Source organism: Vipera berus, assembly GCF_964194415.1.
Source record: "Vipera berus genome assembly, chromosome: 2".
In the NCBI taxonomy this organism is placed as follows: Eukaryota; Metazoa; Chordata; class Lepidosauria; order Squamata; family Viperidae; genus Vipera; species Vipera berus.
Window position 1 is genome coordinate 210,312,527 of NC_138203.1, and position 11,836 is coordinate 210,324,362.

At 38.9% G+C, this 11,836-nt stretch overlaps 1 protein-coding gene across 1 annotated transcript; it reads left to right on the forward strand.

Annotated features, from left to right (window-relative positions):
- The first annotated feature begins 66 nt into the window (after positions 1–66).
- MFAP3 (microfibril associated protein 3) lies at positions 67–8,350 on the forward strand. The gene is made up of 3 exons (XM_081315878.1): positions 67–118; positions 3,422–3,832; positions 4,921–8,350. The coding sequence occupies exons 2-3, from the start codon at positions 3,550–3,552 to the stop codon at positions 5,676–5,678; spliced, it is 1,041 nt and encodes a 346-aa protein (XP_081172004.1). The 5' UTR covers positions 67–118; positions 3,422–3,549; the 3' UTR covers positions 5,679–8,350.
- Positions 8,351–11,836: the final 3,486 nt, after the last annotated feature.

Genomic DNA, 11,836 nt, shown 5'->3' on the forward strand with positions numbered 1-11,836 from the left:
CAACCATCGAGAGGAGGAAAGAGCGGCACCGATCCGGAAGTCGGGTGACCTCGCTCTTTTCGTTACCGGATATGACGCATTGGCAGGAAAAGTTACCGACCGGCTACTAGTTAAACAGGTAGGGCTGGTTGTCTTCGCGGTGGGCCTTTGAGAGGGCGAGGATGGGCGCAGAAGCCGGGAAGAGAAACCGCAGCCGACGCTCCTCGCTAAACAGGGGCGATCAGCGGCGATGTGAGGGGGAGGGATGATGTTGTTGGCGCAGTGGGGACGTTGGTGGAAAAAAACTGCCCGCAGGAGTGCGGTGGTATTGCGCAGCGGAGGGATAGGCCAGGCTGTTACTGTTCCGCCCGTGCATCGGAGAAGTAATGCAGATACAGTAGGATGCCCTAACTCAGCGTTTCCCAACCTTAGGAACTTGAAGATGCGTGGACTTCAACTCCCAGAATTCCCCAGCCAGCTATGCTGGCTGGGGAATTCTGGGAGTTGAAGTCCACGCATCTTCAAGTTCCTAAGGTTGGGAAACGCTGCCCTAACTCAGGAGTGGGGAACGATGGCCCTGTTATGCATTGTGGACCTCAACTCCCAGAATTCCTGAGCCAGCCATGGTGGCTCAGGAATTCTGGGACTTGAAGTCCACAAGTCATAAAGGGTCCTTCGTTCCCCGCCTCTTGCCCTAAATCAAGAGGGTCGGAGAAAAGAGCTGCGCCTGTACTGGCTTCCTCAGTCTGGGCTGTCGGGATGAGCTGGGCCCACAGATTTTCCAGGCAGTTTTAACTTGAGCCCTCACACCTTGCCTCTCGATGGAGTAAACAATAATCATAGTAGTACTCGGAAGGATGGGATGGAGTCAGTTTGGTGCATTAGTTAAGGTAACAGGTTAGAGCCTGGGAGACCAGCAGTTTTAGTCCCACCTTAAGTATGAAGCCAGTTGAGTGACCTGGGGCCAGTCATTTTTTCTCCCAGCCTTAGGAAGAAGGCAAGGGCAAACCACTTCCGAAAACTGCAGGGACATGCACAAGCAGTCTCCAGGTGACTGGAAGTCACCCCAGATAAATAAGGATATCCAAAGAAAGGGTCCATAAGAGCATCAGTCTATAATCAGACAACAAACTTTAACATCAAATTTCAGAAGCATCGGCATCCTGTTCTTTGCCTGCCCCCCCCTCTCTCTCTCACACACACACACACACACATCTTTGCTGAATGTTGTATTGCCTGAATAATTCCATTAGTTATTGTGAAAGCTGATGTTGTGAAGCGCTTAATCTTGGTAATTAGAGCTAATAACTCTTAAGAAAATTTTGGGGACTGGATGTAAAATGTCAAGCTTAGCTCCTGGTTGCTTTGTGTATGTATTTGTTGCCTTCAACGATATTTTTCATTTAATCCAAAGATTAAGTGAAAAGAATGTTTTTCAATTAATTGTTGTCTTTTATATTAGTTGTTAAGTAACATGTAATAGTTTAATGATTAATACCTTTCAAAATAATTCAGTAGTAAGGGATACAGTTTGTAAGCAGGTATGGAAAATAGCAGTGGGCAGGAGATTAGGAAAGATTAGATAGCAAAAAAGCCTGTGGAATAATAGAAAAATTCAGTAGCATTCAAAATTACTGTGTATTATGCAAACTTGCTTCCATACTTAGGGAGCATATACAATTGGTGCATATGATTACCTTGAGCTTTTGAAAGCTGAATATTTTCTCAGTTAGAAATCAGAGACTAATTAGCATCTTTGATAGATTCTATGATTTTATGAAAATAATGAAATAAAACTCGGGAAGAAGTTTATGAAATGCTCAACATTTCTTAAAATTAGTAACTCAATAATCATCAGAGAAAAGGACTGACCATGATGCTGAGAGTATTGTCATGGAAGTGTCACTAGAGATGGTAGCATCAAAAATAAAATATTTGTTATTCTGTACAGAAATAGGCTTGAGGATAGATACCATAAGTTCAGTTCTTTTTATCCCAGTAATTGAAAACTTTGACCCCAATAGTTACATCACTTTCTTCATGATTTTTAGAAACTGCCATCAGAATAGGTCAATTTGTGATTCAACATTGAAGCAATTCACTGATGTGTTTCATTAAACATTTTGTGGGAGTTAATGTGGTATCCCTCTTTTTCTAAAGCAGCTACTGTAAAGAGATTATTGCCTAAATACATTTTAAACTTCCTTTTTGAAGCAGTGAAATTTTGGCAGAAAGTGCACTGTGTGTAATTGTATCTACTAATTTCGGGATTCATTTTCTTTTAATGTCTTGCATTTTTTTTATTCTTTGCTAATGCTTTTTCTGCTACCTGTAAATATTGGTATATGCATTTCCAGCTGTATCAATTGCTTCACTGAAAAACACATTATATTTGTCTGTTGATACACCTGCAAATTTGTATAATCATTTTGTGATATTGCTCCAGTCATCAAAACCCAAGAATTGGGTATACTTGATCATGCTAACTCACTTTGCAAAGCAGCTCTTTCAAAGGCTTTGGAGAGCCCTATTGAGAGTTATTTTGTTTGGTCTGGTTTCAATACAGTGATCTTTATATCATGCAATTAAAACTCATTAACATTCTATCATTTAGATAGTTTAAAGTATCGAGAAGAGAAAATAGTATTCTATTCCATCAATATTAATTACAATTTAAAGTATCAATTAGAATAAGTGTACTAGTTGACTTTTTAATCCAATGTCTAGTATAGTCTTGAGAAGAGAACTGCTGCAACTTACTTCAAAGTGCTTTACAGTCCTCGGTTTACAGAGTTAGCATATTGCCCCCAACAATCTGGATCCTCATTTTACCAAGCCTGGAAGGATTGGAAGGCTGAGTCCACCTTGAGCCAGTGAGATGCGAACTGCCAAACTGCTGGCAGCCAGGAGTCAGCAGAAGTAGCCGGTAGTACTGTGTTCTAACCACTGTGCCAGTAGGGCTCTTTTGATGGTAGAAACTCTGGATCCAGTCCTATAATATAAGAATGAAAATGGGTCGTGTTGCCACCACAAGTCAGTTACTTGTGTAAAAGAAAGATTCTTTCATTTCTTTTCTTTTTATTATTATGTAGACTAGGTCTCAGTTATGGCGATTCTAACTGTAATATCCTTTTCATAAGTTTTACAGACCCATACAGCAGGGGTTCCCAAACGGGGGTGATCGCACCCCCTGGGGTCACAAGACAATATTCCAAGGGGTACGAAAGCTTGGGTTTAGAAGTTTCAAAACTATAGTGTATATGCATAATTTGTTGCTGTTATTTCAAACTTTTGTAAGGGGTGCAAGAATATATCAGAAGCGTTCTAGGGTGGCGGAGTATAGAAAAGGTTGGGAACCGCTGCCATACAGTTTTGTATTTTTAATAACTAACATTCATGTTTTTAGAATTTTAGTTGGATTTCTCATGTACTTGCTCTTTAGGCATCTTCAAAGACAATGGTTGATGCATCACTCAATATCTTCTCTGGTGATCAAGATAATGCATGTTTCACTGTTAACTTTTTTCAGTAATTAAATTCAACAAAAGAAGCTCTTAATTTTAAGCTTCCATGAAGTTCAGCTGCTGCCTGTTGATTCTGGTTCTTAACCTCAGTGTTTTTGCTGAAGAAAATGTTACTTCCAACCTGACATTTACTATGGGATCAAGGTCCCTGCCTCTCAACATATCACTTCTCCCTATCTTTCAAGTCTTGACAAAATCTCCAGTTCCTCAGGATATCATAGCAAAAGAAGGTACCTGTGTTTTCATTGAATGTAATTTGAACATTAGCCAGCAGGACACCATACTCTGGTACAATTCAAAGGGGCATCTTCTGGAGCAAGGTGGAAGAGGTAAGACACATATTTGTCTAAACTTACAATAAGCCTGACTCAATACGTAATGCTCATAAAGGTTTTTTTCATTGTCACGTTCTATTAATAAGCAAAAAGGAAAAAAATATAGCAGATATGAGATCACAATGCTTAAAAGTACCTGTATTACAATGTACTACAAATCTCTTAAATTACAACATTGGCCATCTATTTGCACAGCTAAGAATTTATATGTAATGTATATATTGATATATATAGAGAGAGATAATTTAATGATGTTGCAATAAATAGGTTGTTCAGTCAAGTTGCTTCAACACTATAATCATTTGGAATTTGGAGTGAAAAGAATCTGCAGGAAAATCTTTGAATGCCTAACTGAACAACAGCATTTTCTGAAGCAATCTCCTTTAAAGGACTGTTCATCTGAATTTACAAGAGCTGTAAGGAAGATTGGATTTGCAGCAACAGAATTCTTTCTCTTAAGAAAGAACAACTTAAAGAAAAGAAACCCCGATCAGATCCTGAATCCCATCTGTAGGAATTAAGTTTACATTGCATAGAGTTTTCAAGAAAATTGGAATCTTAAACCAAAGTTGCTGCAAAGATTTAAAGGTCATTGTTTTGACTATTAATTTAGACTCTGGATGACAAAGCCCCACTTCATGCGGGCATTAAAATATTTTATCCAAGTATCCACTTGCTGTTATTCTCTAGAGAATTCAACTACAATTGCAGTGAAAATATTCACAATCAGATATTTTCTTAGGGAGAAAAGGAAAATAAATGGGTAGCATTAATCCAAAATAAAAGGTACTTGTAGAAATCTGGTATGGAATATTTCTTCCTGCTAAACTTCATGTGGTTTATGTTTGTTCTAGAGCATGAAGAACAACAGTTTTTAAAATTCAGAACAGCTCCCAGAATTAAAGGCAGATTGGAATAAAAGAGTATTTAAACCAATTAATAAATAATTAAAGAGAAATTCTGGGCATATAGTTATTGGGAGATGGGACCACAACTGAAATGTCCCCATCTTTTGTGAGAAAATATAAAAGCATAATTTGATCTTACAATATTAAGATTTTTTTTTCTATTTGTATCTTTAGATGGAAGACTGGTGATCTTTGACAATATCCTCAATATCACAGGTGTAATCTTTGGTGATCGGGGCCGATATACTTGCAGTGTCACAAATGACAATGGCACCTCTTATTATTCAGTCACCCTCAGAGTGGTCTCCACCTCTGGAGACATGGGCATTTATTACATGATTGTCTGCCTAGTTGCCTTTACTATCATCCTAATCTTAAATATTACACGTTTGTGCATGATGAGCAGCCATCTTCGTAAAACAGAGAAAGCCATCAATGAGTTCTTCAGAACTGAAGGGGCTGAGAAGCTACAGAAGGCTTTTGAAATAGCCAAGCGCATTCCTATTATTACCTCTGCCAAAACTTTAGAGCTGGCCAAGGTCACCCAGTTTAAAACCATGGAATTTGCTCGGTACATTGAAGAACTTGCCAGAAGTATCCCTCTGCCACCTCTAATCCTTAACTGCAAGGCCTTTATGGAAGAAATATTTGAAGCAGTACATGTTGATGACCCTGATGAAGTTGGAGATGGAGTGAAACAAACCCAAGCCCTTGGTGTCCAAGAGGGACCCTACCCCTTAAACCCAGAAATAAAGCGCAGTAATTCACCAGCAGCAGATTCAGATGATGGTTCCGTGAACGACCACGGCAAAGAAATAGCTGTGGAGGTATCTGTCCACCTTCAGTCAGAAGCACAAAGCATTGATACTGTTTCTCATGATAGTGTCCCCTCCCTGCCATCAGAGGACAGCCTGCGGGCTGAATCCAAATAGAATAGCAAAAGTACTTGTGTGACCTTCCTCCTGATTTGGGAGAATGCTCTCAAAGAGGAAAGGGAAAATTCCACCGTAGTAGTCACAGATGCATGATCCCTGTTTGTTTTTTGTTTTAAATTTTGTTAGATAACTTTAAAATCAGCTTAGATGAAGCTATTTTAAAGTTCTTATTAGGAATATTATAACTAATCTTAGAAGTATTTTGTAGCAGGAATCCTTTCTACGAATTATAATTAGAGTGGGCAAACTTTTGTTGGCTGGTGTGGCACAGGTTATTGTTTTTGTGAGAGAGATTGCACCAAATAGGGCACTGATGGCATAATATCATGAAAAATAACTGGGGACTTCGTTACATTTCCCCCCACTTTTTAGTGTGCTAAGATGAAAACAGGCACAGTACGCCTTTGCTTGCCCTTAAAAACTAAAATGAAGGCTGGTAAGTTATCTGTTCATGAGATACAGTAGAATAAATACAGTGATGTGAATAGTTTTTGCCATGTCTACTCAGAAACTTAGATTCTTTTATGTGCTCAGTTCTTTTATTAAAAGAACTTTTATTACAGTTCACAAGTGTACTGTACAAGAAATTATAAGGTGTCAGGCCTTTGAAAAAAAAAATGCTATAAGGAGACTATTGTGATTGTTACAACTGAAAAACGTATGAAATATCCAGAGATTCAGTTTTCTGTGTTTGTGTTCCTATTCAGTATTTGCATTAGAAAATAGCAATCCAAGTGGAACCTTTACATTGCAGCCAAGGATGGACCACTTAAATATTTTGGCAATTGCCAAGTATTTTAATAAATGAGGCTTGTTTTCTCAGTTATACTCATAATATCAGCTTTTGGAATATTCTTTCATTTCATTGCCGTGGTGAAATGACAAAATCTTCAGGTTCTGTTGGTGTTATGATAGAAACAATGACAACTTCAGTACTAGTGATTATAGCTTCAGCCGCCTTCATTTAGTATGCTCTGAATTGTTAATATTAAGTGGCCAATGTTGAGAACAATGTCATTTGATAGCAGTTATAAGTGTGCCATGGAAATCACCTGGGGGAAGCTTTTAACACCATACTACGATAAGCAACCAAAATAGACATTTAACTGACTCCTCTTGTCAGTAGTGTAACTGCCTACTACAACCGTGGTGGCGCAGTGGTTAGAATGTAGTACTGCAGGCTAATTCTGCTGACTGCCAGTTTGATCCTGACTGGTCCAGGCTGACTCAGCCTTCCATCCTTCCAAGGTCGGTAAAATGAGGACCCAGACTGTTGGGAGGCAATATGCTGAGACTGTAAACCACTTAGAGCGAGCTGTAAAACACTGTGAAGCAGTATATAAGTCTAGGTGCTATTGCTACTGCTTCAGGCTACAGATATGAAATAATAAGGTTAAATCTCACATTAAAAAAAGCAGACACAATCCTCCTAAATTCAAAATTAAATAGTTGAGGATTTAGTTTAATCAGTTGTTGCCTGTTGTTTCCCTCACATACATTTGTATGAAGCTTTTAACCTTTCTAGAAAATTACTTCAGATATCTGAAGTGATGCAACCATTATAGCATCTACTATAAGCAGGTCTGTCCTTTTGTTATGCTATGAGGTCACATTTGCTAATGAAATAAGACTGTCCCTTTCTCTCCCAGCCATTTGAATCAATCCAGTTCATATAAGGTTTTTTTTTTAGGGGTGGGGGGAACAACTCTAACATAGTTTCCTTCTTAGCTTTAAAAAAAATGACTTTAAAAAAGTTAAAATAGTGCAAGAGTAAATTTATGATAGATATGAAATCCCTCTTGCTCTAGCAAAAATTGAAGAAATATGATTTTTGAAGGAATCTTACATTTATAGCACAAGTGGGTGGCAAGCAGTTGTAGTAATGGCACCTGGGCATTTGAGTCATTGACAGTAATGCCCATCTGTTTAACAGATTGTTTAAGAAAAAATATTTACCTCACAATATATTTATCTTAATTTGCTTAATATTTGTTTCTGTTTCTGGAGCAAAATAGATCATGCAGGCTTAAGCTTGGCAAAGGGATATATTTGTAAATATAGAATGATGTTTCTGCCCTATAAATCATTTTTGTATGTAACCTGTAAAAAGAGAGGATATTGGTTTGCATCACTTTCTTTAGTGAAAGAGGCGGGACAGAGGCAAGCAATTTAGATGGATTAGATGTAAAAATCATGTATGGTGAATATTGTGCAGTATGGATAGTCTTTTTAAGCAGAGATTTTTACCAAATATTGTTGTAGTGTTATGAACATATTTAGAGAACTATTGTGGGTGGTGTGTACTTGTTTTTTAAAAAATGATGTAACCTTATGAAAAAACAACGCAAGACTTCTCAAATGGCCAACAAATTTTTATGAATAATTGGGCAAGGGCCCAGGCATAAAGCTATTATTACTGAACATTAATTGGAAGTTCAGTTCTGCCTGTTTTTGTGTGTGTAAACTAATTTATGTTAGTAGACATGAGGCTGTTTTCTTCTTTCTTTAGCTGTAGTATTTTGTGAAAGTATTAGAAAACCTAACTCTGTTCACAAAATGTGGTTTCATCATTACATTTGTAGCTTGGGAGTTGTCATGATTATATTTCATACTTTTATATAAAAATAAGATGGTGCTTTTTCCAGTAATAAAATCTACTATTAAATGCCTGAACTTGTTTCTGGTTTTATGTAGTATTATCTATATGCTGTATCCTATATGCTTTGTTAATACCTTAAAGCCCCGCAGCCATATGCAATCATTTTCATATGTTATATGTACAAGTGATTGTAGACTTCTGCAATTTCTGTCAGTTGGTCCTCTGTAATATATGCATTATTGATTGATTTTCTATCTGGTTACATGGAAAATAATAAAAGAAACCATTATATATAAATCTGTTTTTGAAATATTTAAGCATTAAATGCATATATCAATAGGGACATAAAATGCAAAAATTAATCAAACAGCTCGCCTGAATTTTGCTTTAGTGTCTCCATATCAAAAGAGCTGCAAAAAAATAGAAACTACGTATAGCAGCACCATCATTCTGATTCATCTCACAGTCTAACATCATCATACAGTGTCCCTCTGTCTGATATCTTCCAGACATATTGAACTAAAGTTTCCATTATAACTGAGTAGAAAACCACGGTATGATCTCCCTCCCAGAGATCACAGCAGAGCCTCAAGTCACTGTGCTGTTTCTCTGTTTTAAACTTCCCTTCCATTTTCTCATTTCCTACATAGAACTCCTATGTTACATCTGAATATTGATCACTGACTGAGGAGCACAGAGTTGCCTCTTATTCCATTTTTGAAAGCCCTTGAAGCTCTTTATGCTTTGGGCAGCCTCTCCATGCAGTCCTCAGGTGAAATCTCTCATGGGTTCTTTCTCTAGGATTTATTTCTTTAGCAAAATCTTACCCTTCCTTTACCCTAGCTCCATTACTTTTTCAGCCATAACACTCAGCCCTTAGCTTAAATTTGCTAAGCACTATATAATATTCAGAAAGGTCCTACTTATTCCCAGTTCCTAAATCAAGATGTAGCACAATCAGCAATAAGAGGAAGGTAGATCATTGGAGGCATCTTTATCAAAATAAAGTGCTGTATATACAGATTACCTATCCTTGAATAAGCCAACCCTCAATTTTTTTAACCAAATACCGTGAAAAATGTGCCACTTGTGATAAGATGACCCTTAAAATGTATATACATTTTAATCTTCACAATTGACTTATCTCTGGGTGGCACATTTTTCACAGTATTTGGGTTAAAAATTCAAGTGTTGGCTTATCCAAGGAGGGGCTTCTCTCTGAGTACATACAGGTACTAGTTTTACTGTATCTGCTTTCCTTCCATTCATACTGTTTGATCATCTAATGCAATTCAAGAGGGGACAGTTACATAATAGTTGACAATTCTAAACAAGACAGTAGAATATGTAACCCTAATGTGTAATACTAATCACTAAATAATAGGTTAAATTCACAATTCTTGCTTAATAGCAAAATCAAAAGAAAATTTAGTGAGCCTAGAGCACAATTAAACATATAAACCCATCAAAGCCGAAGGAAAAATATCTGTATAAAGCATTTGTGTCTATCTTTTGTTGGTTATCTGCACATATATATTGGAAGACACTTTGGATTTCATTTATTTTTGTGGGGCTTATTTTCAGCTAAATTAATCTAATCCATTACCTTATATAGAGTCATTGTAGAGTCAGCCAGTGATGGAACCTAGCTGGTAATCATATATTCATTTTCAGTTCTGCCTGCCTTAAATGTAGTTTTTTTTATTGTAATTATACGAATTTAACACTAGAGGCAGCTGTTGTTTTGAAGAACATGGAGACAATATCAAGTCAGCCAGAAGATGAATGAACCTTTATTGTCAAAGTACAACCATGTATACATTGAGATTAGCTGAGCCTCGCTTTGTACTCCCACCCCCCAACTCACAGTGACAACAAACCCCCCATCTTATTACACCATGTGAACTAATTGCACCACACACCGGCCTCGCAAGTCAATTCTGCATAAAGTTTATAAAAATTATTTCCCGTTCAAAAGCCTAACAGCCCACAGATAAAAGCTGTTTTTCAGCCTGTTGGTGCAGCTGGCTATACTCCTATATCTCCTACCCGATGGTAGGAGAGTAAAGAGATACCGTCCAGGGTGTGAGTCATCCCTGAGAATTTTCCTCACTCTTCCAAGGCAGCGAACCCAGGCGATGTCATCCAGTGGTGTCAGAGGAGAGCCCACAATGTCTTGTGCTGTATTCACCACCCTCTGTAATACTTTCCTATCCGCGTCTGTCAGACCAGCATACCAAACCACAATACCATACGAGAGGACGCTCTCTATAGTAGACCGGTAAAAGAGGGTCATTAGCCATTGTTCTACCCTGTTCTTCCGCAAGACCCTGAGGAAGTGAAGTCTCTGTTGGGCCTTTCTAGCCACCTGGGTTGTACTAGCAACCTTTCTCTTAGCTGGACAAATAAACATTCGAGTTTATTATATGTTCAAAAGATTATGATTTTGGTTGATATTGGTTGCTATATATCTTCCAACCATGGTACATAATTTTAGCTTAGATAAACTAAAATTAGCAGCAGTACTCATTTCAGAGATGACAGGAAACAAAAATTAGTTGAAGATCAAATCCTTCTCCTTCATATAGGCATACTGGGGTCCCAGGTTGATCCCATCGTGCTGATCAAAGCATTACCTTTATATCCTAGTGTTCCCAGAGAGACATAAAACAAATAGAGAAAGGGAGAGAAGTACAAGGAGATCATGATATGGACTAGGACTGTATTAGGACTAAAGTCCAGGTTCAAGGCTACGCTTAGCCTTGGAAGGTGATAGAATGGCTTGAGCTATCAGCTGTCTCATGGCAACACAGTTACCCACACAGAGCTCTCATCATAAAGGTCAAATTGGAATTTCAAGAAAGCTTTAAATCTTACATGGTGGCTTGTAGGCCTAAATCTCTCCTGCTACCCATAATGAGCTGCTGCCTCAGCGGAGAGCCTGTAAGCTTATCTGCTGCACCACATCAATGGACTTATCAAACAATTGTAGTTGTGGGGGGGCACAAAGGGAGGCTCAGCCAATCTCACTGTACACCTGTTGTACTTTAATAATAAAGGTTCATTCATTCAGGTGGTGGTCATTTTGCCTGGTCTTCCGTTTTGCCACCCCCCGCCGTGGGTGTATGGAACCAATTAAATGGTACCGCCCCAGACGCTTAATGGATCCCCAGAGGTTCCAGGCGGCGCTGGGGTCCCCACCTGCCTCCCTTGCTCACAGCTCGGCAGATGCCTTAGTGGAAGCCTGGGAAAGGACGGCCACTGAGGCTCTTGACCGAGTTGTACCCCTGCGGCCCCTGACCCGGTGCAGATCCCGTCGAGCTCCATGGTTTTCTGCGGAGCTCCGGGAGATGAAGCGTCGGAGACGGGGCCTAGAGAGCGGTTGGAGATCTAGCCGATCCGAATCCAACCGATTGCGACTAAGAGCCCACATTAGGTCTTATCTCGCTGCGATAAGGGAGGCGAGGTCTAACCACTTCGCCACCCTTATCGCGTCCGCAGATAATCGCCCGGCCGCCCTGTTCAGGGTGACTCGCTCCCTCCTAAATCAGGAGGT